The 16,763-nt window shown below is 37.5% G+C and overlaps 1 protein-coding gene across 5 annotated transcripts in view; it reads left to right on the plus strand.

Annotated features, from left to right (window-relative positions):
* Positions 1–16,763, plus strand: part of LOC135771664 (protein NLRC3-like) — a 141,527-nt gene that overhangs the window by 35,047 nt on the left and 89,717 nt on the right. For all 5 annotated transcript variants that reach the window (XM_065281994.2, XM_065281995.2, XM_065281993.2 and 2 more), the window contains one exon: positions 3,014–3,127. In XM_065281994.2, the coding sequence (XP_065138066.1) occupies positions 3,014–3,127 (114 nt within the window). The remainder of the gene's footprint in view (positions 1–3,013; positions 3,128–16,763) is intronic.

Genomic DNA, 16,763 nt, shown 5'->3' on the forward strand with positions numbered 1-16,763 from the left:
AGATTTACTTATTCCATTCCAATCCTGAGTGTTCTTTAGGAGATTCACTCACAAATTTACTTATCTCCTTAACTCATCAGGCATAGTTAATATACTGACGTTTGCAGCATTTAATGATCTTAAAAAGACTAATATGAACCTTTGCTCTTGTCATATCAATCATGTAAACCCAAAATTTACTTCTCACTTGCAAACACATTAATTACACTACAGTTTAAATGTATATGACATCCCTTTATTTTAGTTAATTCTTATTCAGAAGATTGTTCCTTTAAATGTTGCACATTTGCTGTGAACATCATAAACAACTATACATTTAGTAATTACTGTAATTCAATGTTTACCCTTATTTGAGAACCAGCATAAAATTTGGAAGATGTTAATCCATTTTAAGTTTATCTTTTGTTGCTTTACAAAACAAAAGAAATTTGATTTCCTAACAAAGGGAATTTATCCTCATCTACACTGCTGTTGTCATGCTGTGTAACTTTATTTCCATTAACAGAGTTATTATCGCCTGTTTTGCGCAGCTTTGTTTACATACATGTAGACACATTTAGACTCAAATTTACGACTTTTCGTAACGTACCGTGATAAAAACATGCATAACCGGATCTCTCCGGACTTTCACTGAGTTTACCGTTACCGCCCATTCTACAACATACGCGGGCGCGTTTATGCTCACCCTCAACATTTCTAATAGACAAATAAAATCAACTTACCAACACATCTGCAGACAAAAAAGTAGACGATTAAACCTCCTATTTTGCGATTAATGAAATCCTCTGTTATGGTTGAAATGTCGCGCTGGCAAGCTTCCTGGAGTACCACGTCACTTGTTCGGGTGTACTACGTCACCAGAATTACGTCACCTGTGGTATACGTCATCACGTCGGGATCACCAAGCTGTAAGACGCCACCCATTTGGCCCAACGAAGGTATCCAATGCGTGGTGAAGGGACCACGTGTTCTTGCCATCCGTAGCGCTTCTAGAAGAATAATTCCATTTATTTAATTTATTTCTCTGATCTCTGTGGTTAAATTATAATCTGACTCCAATTTAATATAGTAAGAATTAAGTGTATTATTATTATCTGTTGATCATAATTTATATGTTTGATTATTTATAAATTCCCATAGTCTTAGTTATTCGTTCATTAGGGACCCGGTATCGCACAGAGTACACGCCGGCCGTTGCGTATATCTCACGGACACAAAATTGTCAGTCTGATCTTAGTCAGAGGTTGCCGGGAAAACTAATATTTTTATGTCTGGCTGCTCCATGCTTGCTCCGATCATAAAAATAGTTACTTTAGTTTAGCGCTCATGCAACTTGCTAAGGCAGGTGATATACATAAATCTTAGAGTTTTAATGAATGTGCCCCATGCTCCATTCAACCATCAAAACACCAGTGTGATCATATCCTGACAGAATAATCTTGCGGTAATACCAGACTCCTTCTAATCTACTAGTCATAATAATTTCTGAAAGAATTAAAATAAATCAATACAATTTCCGAAGAATTAAAATGAATCAAATGTAACAATTTATTATACCAGGCAGGTTCCAGCTTCAAACATCAATTAAAGAATATCATACAGAATATGATTCAATTTCAATTAATTAAAATGATCAACAGTTGCAAAAGTTACAAAGTCATGCCTGGCAATAGACACTCTGGCTATAGAGTACTTCCATCGTGGATATAATACACCTAAAATGGTGTAGGAAGATTCTTGTTAAAGATTTCTTCCATGATGTTTTAGTACACACACAAAGTGTGGGAGCTCCTGGTTACAGGATGCCTCCATAAGGTTTGTATAGGCTACACACAAAGTGTGGGAGCTCCTGGTTACAGGATGCCTCCATAAGGTTTGAATACACACAGAGTGTGGGAGCTCCTGGTTACAGGATGCCTCCATAAGGTTTGTATAGGCTACACACAAAGTGTGGGAGCTCCTGGTTACAGGATGCCTCCATAAGGTTTGTATAGGCTACACACAAAGTGTGGGAGCTCCTGGTTACAGGATGCCTCCTAGAATGTTTTGCCAGGCCACCTTTTATACACAGGTTGAGAAAAACTACCAAAATCTGGTTTGACCTGTACCAAGTGATACTAAAGAACACCTGGTCAAAATCCAGTTTGACCTGTGCCAAGTGATTCTAAAGAGCACCTGGTCAAACTAGCCAGGAGTATCTTGGCAACTGGTCAAACTAGCCAGAAATATCAAGGCAAAAACCCCACCTCTACAAGAAATGCATCTTCTATCCAAAGTTCTAAAACCTTAATCCATCATATCTTAGACTTATAGAATTTAGACCTTTTTACTCATCGCACCATGACCTTTAAAATAATACTAAACATTAATATTAAATTACAATCTTAGAACCACATAATATGTATACATTACATCATATATTTCAGCAGATACTCAGGGATGTGAGCCTTAAGGCTAACAGTACCAAAGCCTTTGTGATGAAGAGATTAGGAGAACAGAGAGTTGCATGTATGTAAAGAGTTTCACCTAAGAGTCAAATCTGGGTTAGCAACACCACCTCAGGTTTAATTGTTTTATAGTGTCTCTTCATAAATAAACTTAAAGTTGATTATTTACCAGCCGTACTACAAATGTTATTTTCTGGGCTGTTTCTGACTGTTTCTAAGTTTTACAAAAAATTTTTTTGCAATGGGGCACTTAAATCCAGCCTTTATTTTTTTCAGTGTATATTGGGGGGGGGGGGGGGGGGCTCAAACCAGCGTTAGCCCAGGGCCTCACAAAGGCTTAACCCGGCACAGTGTACAGGATAGATCAAATACAGCATTGCTATTGCTTTTTGAGAAATGGCATTATGGTTTGAAATGTTCAAAAACCTGGTTATAGTTAAGCAATACAAAAAACTGTAATAACAAATGAGTTTATATAAAAGTATATGTATACTACACATACACTCATTTAGACTTGTTTTGTACATCAGATCAGAGGGTTAACTATAATCTGTTGTCTGTTATAGTTCAGATCATCAGAAGAGATCAGATCCAGAGTTCAGCTGTGTGTCTATGAAGAGTGATTGGTCTATGAATCCACCAAAAAACTTTAAGAGTGAAGAGACACAGCCTGCACACAGGTATAAAATATCTTTGAAAACTATGATTGTAGTTTGACATTTTTTACAATTGTGTATTTTGTTAAAGAGATGAGAAATTATTCTTTGTTATCAGACATATATCGGAGAGACACATCTGTGCAAACTCCCAGTTAAATTTACTCAGACTTAACTTTATGAGTCTGGGAAATGAAGCTTTCCTGATGAGTTTTTATGGCAATCTATATTTCCGCTTTTACCTATAGGTTATATACATTATGGGCCCTATCTTGCAGCCAGCGCAATTGACTTTGTCAGTGACGCATGTATCATTCGTATTTTGCACCGGCGCACAGCAGGTTTTTCCCTCCACAGATGCACGTCGGCAAACTAGGGAATGAACCTGCGCTCCCTGGGCGGTTCAGCGCAAAAAAGGAGGCGTGTTCCGGCGCAAACCATCCCTGGTGCTATTTTGCAGTTTCAAAAAACAATTGCGCCACTGACCAGAAAAAAAGTTTAAAGTCAGTGGCGCGTTGCGCGTGGTTCATTATGCTATTTTAAGGGCGCATGCTTGACCATAATGTATAGCGTGCACAACGCGCATACACTTTGCATCTAATCTACACAGATGCAACAGTTATTTTTGCAAATCATAAATTGTTACACTAAAAAATATTAATACACGAGATAAGGGAAATCATAGTGGTGAGCATTGTGGTGGTAGTTTTTATTTATTGTGTGGCTGCGTTAAAAAATTCTCATGCAAATAACGATTAAAATATTTTCATAAGTTAATAATAATAAGTTTGTTGTGTGGCTGTATTACGTTTATTTTATGTAAATAATAATTAAAATGTTTTCATAAGAAACCTTAATGTATATGAACTTGATTTGTAAGAGTACTTTGGGGTTGGACCTTGGTTGCGTTTCTTGGGTCCGATTTCAAAGCCCCCAAACCCTTTCAGCGGTGAGGGTGGACGCAGCAATGTCCTCTGCTGGCGTCAGGTCATGTGTAGGCAGATCCACCTCCCGTTACACGGCGTGCCCGATTTATGCTGGCAAGCTTGGAATTTACAAGAACGTCGGTCTCCTCGGCTGTGAACCGCTCCTGGCGTGCACCTGGTAAATCCGTCATAATAATAGCAACCCGCATAGGTGTCATTTACACTGGGGACGCTGGGGACATGTCCCCACCACTTTTTGAAATGGCTGATTTTGTCCCCACCACTTTTTGAAAGCATTTGGTTCAAATGTTCTGAAAAATCAAACAATACATGTGCGACTTACTCTGCAAAAATGACTTTCTTACTTAGTATTTTTGTCTTGTTTTCAGTAAAAATATCTAAAAATTCTTAAATCAAGATGCTTTTTCTTGATGAGCAAAATGACCTAAGAAAATAAGTCTAGTTTTTTGACAAAAAATATTCAATTTAAGTGAATTTGTGCTGAAAACAAGCAAAAATATCTGCCAATGGGGTGAGAAAAAAATCTTAAAATAAGATTTATTTTTTTCTTAAACACTTAGTTTAAGCAAAATTTTCTCACCTCATTGGCAGATATTTTTGCTTGTTTTCAGCACAAATTCACTTAAATTGTATATTTTTTGTCTAAAAACTATTTATAACTATAAGACTTATTTTCTTAGGTAATTTTGCTCATCAAGAAAATACATCTTAATTTAAAAAATTTTTGATATACTGAAAACAAGACAAGTAAGAAAGAAAGTAAGTAAGAAAGTCAGATTTTCAAGAAAAAATTTCTTAGTAAAATATCTAAAAATTCTTAAATTAAGATGCTTTTTCTTGATGTGAAAAAATCTAGTTTTTAGACCAAAAATATCAAATTTAAGTGATTTTGTGCATAAATCTGCCAATGGGGTAAGCAATTTTTTCTTGAACTTTTCTTGAATTTAGTGTTTAAGAAAAATTCTCAAGATTTTTTTGCTTACCCCATTGGCAGATTTTTTTTGCTTGTTTTATGCACAAAATCACTTAAATTTGGTATTTTTGGTCTAAAAACTAGACTTATTTTCTTAGGTCATTTTGCTCATCAAGAAAAAGCATCTTAATTTAAGAATTTTTAGATATTTTTACCGAAAACAAGGCAAAAATACAAAGAACATTTTTTCTTGAAAATAATTTGTGCAGTGTACATCTGGTTTTGTGGTCCAGGGTCACATGTGTTGTGTGCTGATCAGGCACGTGCACACATAGACATCAAAGGGGGCTTGAGCACCTGCCCTTTTTATTCCTGGAGAGAAAGTGCCCTTTTTTTCTGGGGTGCTTTAAAAAAAAAATAATAATATGATCTTTATTCATATAACAACTGATGTCTGTCTGTTTCTTGTGTTTTTTACTTGTTGCTTATTTAATTTAACATGAATTTATTCAGAAATCATTTAAATGAGATTTAAACTCTTATATAAAGAAAAATAGCGCTATTTGTGGCACACAAACGGTTAACAGATGAGTCCCGCCTCCAAAATTCACATCGCTAATATGTTTGGCTTTACCTTTCCTTAGTCCCGCCTCTCTAACTTACTGCGCTTTATGATTGGTTTGTCAACACTCGTGGTGCATCATTCGCGCTTCAAGCGCCAAAGCTCAGCCCGACCCAGACGCGATCATGTGGATGATTATGCAGGCAGGCTACCGGTAAGTGTGTGAGGAAGAAAGCATTCTTATATTAACAGTTTTATGCACAAAATATGGGACACGTTGTTACACATAACGATTCAGGGACATTTTTTTCCATGGCAATCCCCCATATTAACCTGAAGAGTTGCAAACTTGTAACAGTGTAGTGTATGTAGTTTAAATAGACTGCTCATAAAATAATAAAGCACAAACAATAAAATAATTGCTAACTGCAGTAGTAAGCTTTTTTGTTTGCGTTTTTTGTAATGGCTGTTAAATAAGTATAATGTGTTATACTGGAGTGCTGGAGTAGATTGGGAAGAAATCTGATGGTTCAGTATTTTACTTGCCCAGTCTGAATTTTCACTGACATCACAAAAAAGTAAAATATAAAATACAAATAAAATAGGCCTAATCTATATTTGATGTTTCTGACATGTGTGTTGCCATAGGATGTGTTGTCATAATATGTTAAATTGTTCTTTGACCATTACATAGAATGTATGTTGCTTTATTAAGTGCAAAAATTATCCAGAAACGTTTTTACATGTCCATTTACAACCCATAGATTTTGACATTTTAATTAAATGGTCTATTTTTGCCCTATTTGAAAGGGTCATGAATAATAATGTTGAGCTCTGCTCTGAGGCTCATGCCAGCTCAAATTAGTAAACAGACCTTATATTTTGAGCCCTTCTCAGACAAAAATACATTTTGAGTAACAACTACGTAACAACTAATCAGCTAAACGCTAGCATATGATATAGCATTTATTGGCATGCAGCGCTAACTCAGCAGTCACAACTTTGTTTTTAGCATTTTAACAAATTTGTAATTAATGTTATTGTAATGTAATTTAATGTTTTCAAAACATGCACATTGTGTAATGGCTTCCTTTGCTGCTATGGGAGACTATGGTGTCTGTGTGAACTGATTATTTTGTAGACATCTTTTGAAAATTAAACAATTGCGTGAGTTTGAGGAAGATAAAATTAATTAACCTTTTTAATATAAAAAAAAAAAAAGAAAGTCAGAATCGCGTTAATATATATACTTTTTGTTTAAAAAAAAAAAAGAAGAGAAGTGCCCTTTATTTCACTTGAGCCCCTGCCCCTCAAAATGTCTGTGCATGTCCCTGGTGCTTATAGTGTGTTTTTTTTTACATATATAATGAATTTCATTGTAATCACTGACTTAACGTGCTGCTGTTTTCTACAGTATGGTGCTTTGGCACTGTTCGGTTGAGCTAGTGTTGTAGGGACTGTTACATGTGCAGTCGACATTGTTGAGGGCTTTATGCGGAGTACTTTTGTGTTGTTGACCGGCCTACACTATGCCCATTTTTGCCGTTATTCAATATTTTTCCCGTCCTGCTGTAATGTTTTTTCATCTGATTTTTTGTCCCCACCACTTTTCAACACAAACTGACGCCCCTGGCAACCCGCCATGGAACTTGTGCCCTTGCGTTTAAAGGGAATGTTGGATAGCGTTCTGATTGGTTTATTTGACGTTACGCCCAAACCACACCTATGAATAATGAACCTACTTCAGACCAACCCCTTATTGATTTGCGCCCAGCGCAAGAGTTATTTCTCCCGCCGGGAAAATAGCAACAGCGCCCAAGATCCGCCCACAAACTCACTTGCGCGTTGCGCTTCGCACTTGCGTTTCAGATCGTTAAAATAGGGCCCTATAAGTTAAAACTTATAAAACACTTGAGCATCCACTGGATAGCACTTTATTTTACAGTATGTGTACTTACCTTGTACATACACCATAAATATGTTGTACTTGCAGATAAATGTGTGATACTTACTTTTGAGTATCTACATGGTAATTAAATGGTATCATTACTGCAGGAGCTAAATCGATTACTTTAAGCTACTGGGTTATTAGATCCCGGAATAATTAGGTTGACACGCATTCTTGCTTTAATGGTACATTGTTCACCTCTCATTATAGTCCCCATGAAATACGAGAAGTCCATTATTTTGTTGCATCATCATACGTTATTTAATTGCTCCACATAATACCAACACATATAATATCCAATTTAGTATTAAATATAAATACAGCGAGGCAAACATATACAGTCCATCATTTCGCGCTGTTACGATTAAAAATATTTTGCCCTTCCGCGTCAAACCACCTGACCATCACAGTAGGAAGGCAGCCTTTATACTAAATGAAATGGTCACAGCGCCACACAATGGTCACATATTATAACACATTTTGGCTCCTACATGCGGACCCCTAATTGTTAATGGTGAACAAACATAACAATTCAAACACAATGAATAATTAAAAGGAGCCAGACATTACAACACACCCAAAACAAACAGTGGTATCTAAACTTCATGAAGTTTAGATACCACCTCAAAAGACAAAGTTTAGTTGTTGGTCTTTCAATAGTGCTAGTTTTGGTCTGCATTTTTACTGAACGTACAAGACCATGCTTATCTGGAAAAACCTCTAGGACCTTGCCAAGAGCCCAGGAACCATAAGGAGCTGAAGAATCCATAATAACTATAATATCCCCAGCTACCAAAATCCTGTTTTCTGATTCCATTTTTGTCTTTCTTGAAGCAAAGGTAGATATTCTCGTTGCCATCTTTTCCAGAACAGATCAGAAAGATATTGCCCCCTGTCTCCATCGTTTTCTCGCATACTGGTCATATGGTTCAAACACACCAGGTGGTAGAGCTGGTTTCCCTTTCAAGAGAAGAACATGATTAGGTGTAAGCGGCTCCAGATCATTAGGATAGTCCGATAGCTTAGTACTAGGTCGATCATTCAAAATGGATTCCACTTCACAGAGAACTGTGTGAAGTCCATCATTGTCCAATCTTTGTTGCTGCAGGACAGAGCTTAGCATCTTTTCCATATACCACCATGGTGTGAACCTGCTGGTGGATTAAAACTCCAATGAATTCCAACCTGTGACATAGATCTGCACGATTAATCGTTAAAAGATCGTGATCTCGATTCGACCCCCAAACGTTCCTTTTCCAGCATTTCGACAATTCAGGTAATTGTATTTTTAACCCTCTGGGGTCCGACCATTTTGGGACACTGTCAGAGGTTCTGACATGCTCTTACATTTGGTCTTTTTTCAGTTTCTTTCAAACATAATAATGGCAAGTGTCTCATGCCACTGTGTTCAGCACAAACTGGGCTAAAATATTATATGAGCTACATGTATGTACATGTTTGTATTTTTGAGAGAAAAATATTTATGCATGGTTTTTAAAAAAGCGAAATTTTTAAGTCACTGATATAAGTCCACAAAACCCATACTAAACATGTTTTAACAAGACTTTTCTAAACAGAATCTAGTAGTCTAGAGTTTTTTCTTTAAAATGATGTGAAAATCATCCTGCCTACTCATTCACATAAACCAATATATTGATTTAGAAATTGTAAGACACTTTTTGTTTAGAGGGGCCGTATGCGAGAAGGATTGATTGACAGCTAGCAAACAAAGCCTTGCATAATGAGCTAATGAGCTGCATAATGAGGCAGTAATGTGAGAGGGAACTACAGTAAAGAATGTGAGGACAAATCTATACATGTTTGTTTGAGGTTTATTAAGAAGTTAACAATATAATCAAAATAGAAATAAAGGTCAGTAGGACATTTTCAGTTTATTTGGAAACAAACCCTATATAAAAACTTAACTTGTATAAGAAACTGATAAACAACAGAGCTGTAAACTTCATGTGGCTCATGTTACCATATAACTTTGTCCAAAAAGTGTGAATATGTTTTTCCACTTCATAGTTTTGTACTGATGAGAGGGATGCAGACCTGTAAGAGAGTTATAAACAGCTGTTAGCATAAATTGTCCACAGAAATACCCTTACATAGAAAACTGATGGGTAAATGATAGCACTACATTCAGATAAACTAAACTATCATGTACATAAACTAAATTAGTATCTCAGATAAACATCTGCTGTGATTAGTTGTAAAAAGCTGTTTTCAGATGACTGTTTTCAGATTCCCATCCCCTTATCGTCTAGCTTCTGTTTTAAACGCGTTATTGTAAGCAAGTATGAACTTTAAAAACACATCGCATATGGCGTCCATGTGCGCGAGCTCGCGTCTCTGTGGAAACAACGCGGCGCTCATAATAAAACGGTGTCGCGTGTAAAGCGCAATGTATGTAGGATACGAAAGTGAATAACGGTGTCTAACACTGTACAGCATGTAACAATGAAATCCGCCATAACGTGATCACGCGTCCTCGTTTGTAAACAATGCGAAAGTTTTTCAATCCGAAGCGTGCAGTCTGCTGAGGTTGCTTATGTAGGCTAAACTGCACAAGCCATAACATATTACATGATAGCAAATATAAATGAAGACAAATGACTTACAGTTTCTTCAGGAATATATCCTCCTCCTGTGCGTTCTCCATTGTTCTTCTTCTTAGGTAACGTTAAAGATAAATGCTTCTCTTCCTCAATGTCCAGACATAAATGAAGATATTCCTCACGTGTGTGTATAAAGTATATAATCCAAACTTGCGGTAAAATATTTAAATCTGATCAAACTTTACTTGTATTTTAAGTTGATTCTGCTATGATAAGGAGAAAACATGTCAAAACGCGTCGACGCGTTTTTGGACCCCTGGGGGTTAAGGAAGAAAGACGCAGTCTCATCAGTTCTCTTGACAACACACAATCACAGTGGCACGATGACGTCTTGACGTACCATTTATTATTGCGCAAGCCAGATATGCTCGTGTTCGCGCCACTGATACAGCAGATGCTTTCGCTGAGAAGTTAGACAGAAAGAAACAGAAACTAAAAAGAATGCAGAGCAATGCGCAGGTACATACGACAAGAACCGTGAGTTGTTTTAGTACCAAAAAGAGGATCTTATCCCTTCTAAAAAGTTTTTAGCACAGGGGAAAACATTGGCTGCATCCAAATAACCACACTTGCTGTCTTTGCACTTGAACACTTGACTACTTACATTACGTTTTCCTGTATTTGGCCCAAGTGTAGTGGGCATGAAGATTAAGCATGCATTTAGATTTATTCACCCGATGGACGTTCACGCCGCCAGCGAAAGCGTCAAAAAACGCTTGAATGCATTTTATGCCTTCCGATTGGTTGCTGCCGAACGTTTACGCCTTGCGATTGGTGTCCGCCGAACCGCGTCATAGCTCATTACTATAAAGAAATGTTAATCCATGTCTACTTAAAATGTATATATATATATATTTTTCCTTAAATAAAATGAATACATAATCACTCTACAATTAACATTAACTGAATTTAAAGATTATGTACACTTATCTGAAACTTTCAGAAGCATAATTCTTTGCACCTGTAAAAACTAATGTTAAACTAATGTTCAGGGGTTGTACATCTTTAAAATTACCAAAGTTCTTGAGAATCATGAGAGAATCATGATCTTTATTTTAAGCTCTACTGTGACAACACTCATGATTTAATGCAACAAGGGCGTCCTTCAGTTCTCTTCGTGCCTCAACATAGTTTGTACCATTATTGAAGAGCTCTTTTCCAAAACGCGATAAACGCCATTTAAAAAAAAATGAGTTTGTCATGTCATTTGGCTGTGTACTGAACCTATTCACTGCTCCATGAATGTTTTATGTCAAATCATTACATTTCCTTGTTAAAATGTAGGTACAAGATGCCGTTTTTTTCCAAAACGCGATAAGCGCCGAGCCTATTTTTAGCCTAAACGCGATTTATCCTCTCGACCAATCAGAACTCGATGAGCGTTCGACGCAATCCAATGGCGGCGCTCTGAACAGATGTTTGTTTATGTTCATTCATTACTCAAATGAGGATTAATGTCATGTTAATACATCACCCGGAGAAGGTACCCGTTTGCAAGGCGATCTTCATCAAAGTGTTTGGTATGTACAACTTTCGTTTCAGAACTGGCTCGTTTAATACCGTTTGGTACGTTTGCGATAAAGTTTTTTTCCTGTGAAGAAGCCTGCTAACGTAACATGAAAAGTACTGAATAGTTCGATAGCCTGCTGATAGACAGACATGGCGTTTGATACATTGACCAATGTCGTGCAAAAGTACAAAATGTGGGTAGTGAACAATGCAGGGACATCTGTAAAGTTTTGCTTTTTGGATTGGACATTATGAGCACGTTGTTACATGGTATGTCATTGAGAGCAGATCGAGGGGAGCTCGCTGTGTGTGCGTGTGAGGTTAATACAACTGTGTGTGTGAGAGAGAGAGAGAGAGAGAGAGAGAGAGAGAGAGAGAGAGAGAGAGAGAGAGAGAGAGAGAGAGAGAGAGAGAGAGAGAGAGAGAGAGAGATAGGTGAAATATATCAAGCAAAAGGGGTTCCTAATGCCCTGCTAAGGAGAAAACTGAAATGGTGGAGGGAGTAATAGCAAGTTAGTTATGTGTAATTCTGTTTATTTCATACTGGCTCCAATGTATATCACAATCTGAATAATTTACTTATTCATTTATAGTATGAAGAGTCCCTGAGTACATGTTGCATATTCTGTTATTTGTTTTGTTTTGTTTTTTAAAGAAAAAACATACATTTATGGGAAAAATATATGGATTTATAGCGTTTTGAAAAAAAATAAAATTAACTTTGAATTTATAATCAACAATATTGTTGTTTGATTTAATAATCATTATTCAACATGTTTAGATTGAGCAAAAAATCTATTATAACAGCAAAAATTGAATATTCACAAAATGTGTGGGTCTAGGTAAAAAATGTACTTTTTCTGAAAACTATTGAAATGGATTTATAGCGTTTTGGAAAAGAGCTCTTCATTTGATCTTAGATGTTTTACTTGTCCTCTCCTGCTAATAAACCAACGTAATGCATTGATACATGCATCCGTTTCCAGTAAGCGTTCTACCTCAAGATGGATTGCCCTGCTTGCCATACAGATGAATACTACTCCAGATCTTTTAGAGGTAACTCTTCCATTCATTACTTCCAAAGGTCAAAAATAATCTACACCAGTGTTGGTAAATGGTGGTAGATCAGGAAGAATCCTCTCCTTTGGAATATCTGCCATCTGTTGTTCAACTGGTCTTCTATTATGGCGTCTACAAAAACCACATCCATTTATGATCTTTCTAACAGCGGAGTTGGAGTTGGTAATCCAAAATTTCCTCCGAACTGTAGATAATGTATGAGTTCGTCCACTATGACCCAAACTTTCATGTACATGCTTTAGAACAGGGGTGGGGAACCCTGGTCCTGGAGGGCCATTGTCCTGCAGACTTTAGTTTCAACCCTAATTAAACACACCTGAAAAATCTAATTAAATTCTTCAAGATTACTTGGAAATGAAATTCAGGTGTGTTTGATTAGGGTCGGAACTAAACTCTGCAGGACAGTGGCCCTCCAGGACCCAGGGTTCCCCACTCCTGCTTTAGTATAAGCAAAAAATATGCTGATCTTTTCCAAGTATAAGCAGATGCTTAACATCTTCTGGCATAGCTGCTTTAGTCAGTCCTTCTCCTACTCGTAAGAGTCCATTGTCCAAAATTGGATTCAGACAATAAATAGGACTTTGTCAATTCACTGTTAATTTGTGAGCTGAAATTCACTGAGCTGAAATTTCCTCTTTGAATTTCCTTCGTTGGCAATAGCGAATGATTGCTTCTGCTGCTCCCAGTAAATCATCCAGTGTCAAACCAAGACTTGTCGGTGTTGCAGTGACTTTTGATGCTTTAGACTGTAAACCACTGTTTTTTACATGATTAGCATTAGTGGGGTTCTGATTCTTTCTCAAGCGAATTTTTTTCCAACAAATTCATATTCAACCTGAGAAACCAGGCCACTGTTATTTAAAGCCTCCTCCACTCAGAAAAGTAAATGATTAGTTGTTCAGGAGGATTAGACACTTCATTCACACAAATGGCATTTACTGTGGTTTCTCGTTTGATTTCTACATCCTCAGCATCTATTGAGACCTTTACTTTGCTTACAGGCCAATCCTGCTCATGTGACCACAAGAAGGTTGGACCTCCAAGCCATCTGATGCTCTTCAGAAAGTCTTTAACCTTCATTCCTCGTGATGTGTCATCAGCTGGATTGTCTTTAGAACTGACATGTCTCCATTGAGAGGGTTCAGCTGTTTCTCTAATGGTTGCAATCCGATTAGCTATAAAAGTATGAAAATGTTTATCTTCATTGTTGAGGTACTTCAGTACTGCAGTACTATCAGTCCAGAATACAGAATTATCTAACTGTATATTCAGTTCCTCCTTTAACATTGCATCCACCTTGGTAGTAAGCACAGCTGCTGTCAACTCCAAGCGAGGAATGGTTACGGCCTTCAGTGGTGTCACTCTGACTTTCCCAAGTAGAAAGGCAATGTGAATACGGTTCTCATGATTTAACATGCTGATGTATGATACTATGCCATATCCAGTTTCACTGGCATCAGTAAAATGGTGTAATTGAGCATTCTTGATTTTTGCTAATGATCCCAGATCCTCCAATCATCTTTTCCACTGGCTTAAGATGTCCTGTGGTATGGCATCATCCCATCCACTACCTCTACTGCAGAGTTCTTCCTGCATCATCTTAGCAGATAATGTGACTGGCACCACAAACCCCAGAGGATCGTACATAGAGCTGGTGACCAACAGCATGCCACATATAGTTAGGGACTGCTGTTTTACCTCCAACTTGAATTTAAAGGAATCTGTTTCCACACACCATTGTAGGCCCAATGCTCTTTCAAGTGGCAGTTTATCTCGGTCTAAATCCAACTACTTCAGATCTTTGGCCCTTTGTTCCACTGAGATGCACGGCTATTGCTAATCCATTTTTCCAAAATGAATCCCCCTTTCTGACAAAGATCAATAAGAGCCCTGATCGTCTTCATAGCCTCTCTTTCCGTAGCCGAGCTCTTCAAGCAGTCATTAACATAGAAATTCTGCTTGACAGATTAAATCACATGAGCTGGAAATTCAAGATGATTGTCTTCTGCAGTTTTCCTCAATGCATAACTTGCACAGCTCGGAGAGGAAACTGCACCAAATAAATGTAAAGTCATCCTATATTCCACAAGTCTCTCAGAACAGTTTCCATCTGGCCACCAGAGAAAGCGAAGACAATTCCGGTCTTCTTTAGCCACCTTTACTTGATGGAACATAGCCTGAATATCACCCATAAAGGCTACGGGTTCCTGTCTAAGGTGACTAAGAACTCCAAGCAAGGAGCTGGTAAGATTAGGACCCTGCAGGTGTTCAACAATATTCCCTGAAACGTAGCTCCACAGTCAAACACTACACGAATAGATCCCTTTCTTGGATGGTGAACACCATGATGAGGGATATACCATACTTTCCCAGTTTCACAGTGCAGCTCTTCTTGAGGTACTTGTTCTGCATAACCCTTGCTGATAATGTCATTCATGTATCCTGCATATTCCTGGTAGAAACCATGGTCCTTAAGAAATCTTTTCTTTTAACCAAGGACCCATTGCTTTACCACAGCAAAGTTGTTGGACTTCAGATGGACTTCTTTAGTCTTAAATGGCAACTTTAAACAATATTTCCCATCTTGCAGTACTGCTGACTGCTCCATAATTTCCATTAACTTGACGTCCTCCCTTGACATTTCTTTCTTCACAATGCTTTTGTTGAAGTCATGATTGTACTGGTTGATTAACATTTCCTCCAATTTTCACACAGCAATATGGTTTACTGTAACAGTAGGAAGCTGCATTTCATATGCACCACTGTTTCCATTCAGTGGGCCATTGACAAACCATCCCAATACAGTCCTAACAGCATATGGGCCAGTCCCACAGCTATTAACTATTTCCCAAGGTTTCAGTATCTTGGGAGCATTAGTGCGAATCAGTAAATCGACTTTTGCCTTTATCTTAGGAATGTGCACCTTTTGATAGATAAGGAAATTCAGCCAAATCTTCAGATGTTATCAAACTGTCAATGCCAACTGGCATTTTCTGCTGCGTGAAAACCTCTGGGAGATGATAGAAATGATTGCCATCCTGACTAGATACTTCCAAGCCAGTCAAGGAATACGCTTGAACTATAGCTTGCTGCCCCATGGTACTAAGAAGGAACTTGACCTGTTTACCTGAAATATTAAGCTTCTTCATAAGTTCATCTGAGCAGAATGTTGCAGAGCTACCCGGATCCAAAAATGCATATGTTTGTATGACCTTGTTTCCTTTAACAGATTTAACTTTTACAGGGAGAATGGATAGTTCACATCAATCCTCACCGACCCCTGTATGACCACGTCTTAGAAGAAACTAACTTGTTACCAGATAAAGATTGCTGATTGCCTTTTAATGTGAAGCACAATAGCATGAGTTTGAGGACAAACCTTGCAATTCAATCGCCCTTTACAATCTTTGCTCATTTGTCCAATACATAAGCATGCAAAGCAAACTCCCTTTTCCCTGAGAAAGCATAGCTTTTCCTTATGCTTCTTTGAATTGAATTGATCACACTCCTCCAATGAATGATTATTAGCACAGCATAGGCAATCAGCTTTATCAGCCTTCCATAAGTCTGATGTTGAATTCCCACTGTTTGAAACTTCAATGTTTGCTAATGTGGTTCAATTCAAGACCACAAGAAAACAAAATCAAAATCATAACCCAACCATACGTGCCAACCCATTTGACTAAGGCCCGAGGCCTCACTGTCGTCGTTAATGCAGGTTCAGGTGCAAACGGTGGCAAACTATTTACCGTAATTAATTTTGAAGTGTTCATGCTAATAAGATTTTTATTTATTTATTTATTAGGTTGGTCTGTGTTATGACCATGAGTGCTTTGTTCCATAAAAATAACTATTGCGAGTTAAGTACCTTTACTAGACAAATTATGTGAATGCTTTGTTGAAGAGAAAAGATTTAAGTCTAGATTTAAAGTTATCGACTGTGTCTGATTCTCGGACATCGGTTGGTAAATCATTCCATTAGTGATATTTTAAATTGTATGCGATATTTAACTGGTACCCAGTGTAAAGATGCCAGAATTGGGCTTATGTGGTCATACTTCTTAGATCGAGTAAGCACCC

This window comes from Paramisgurnus dabryanus, chromosome 8 (genome assembly GCF_030506205.2).
Source record: "Paramisgurnus dabryanus chromosome 8, PD_genome_1.1, whole genome shotgun sequence".
NCBI lineage: Eukaryota > Metazoa > Chordata > Actinopteri > Cypriniformes > Cobitidae > Paramisgurnus > Paramisgurnus dabryanus.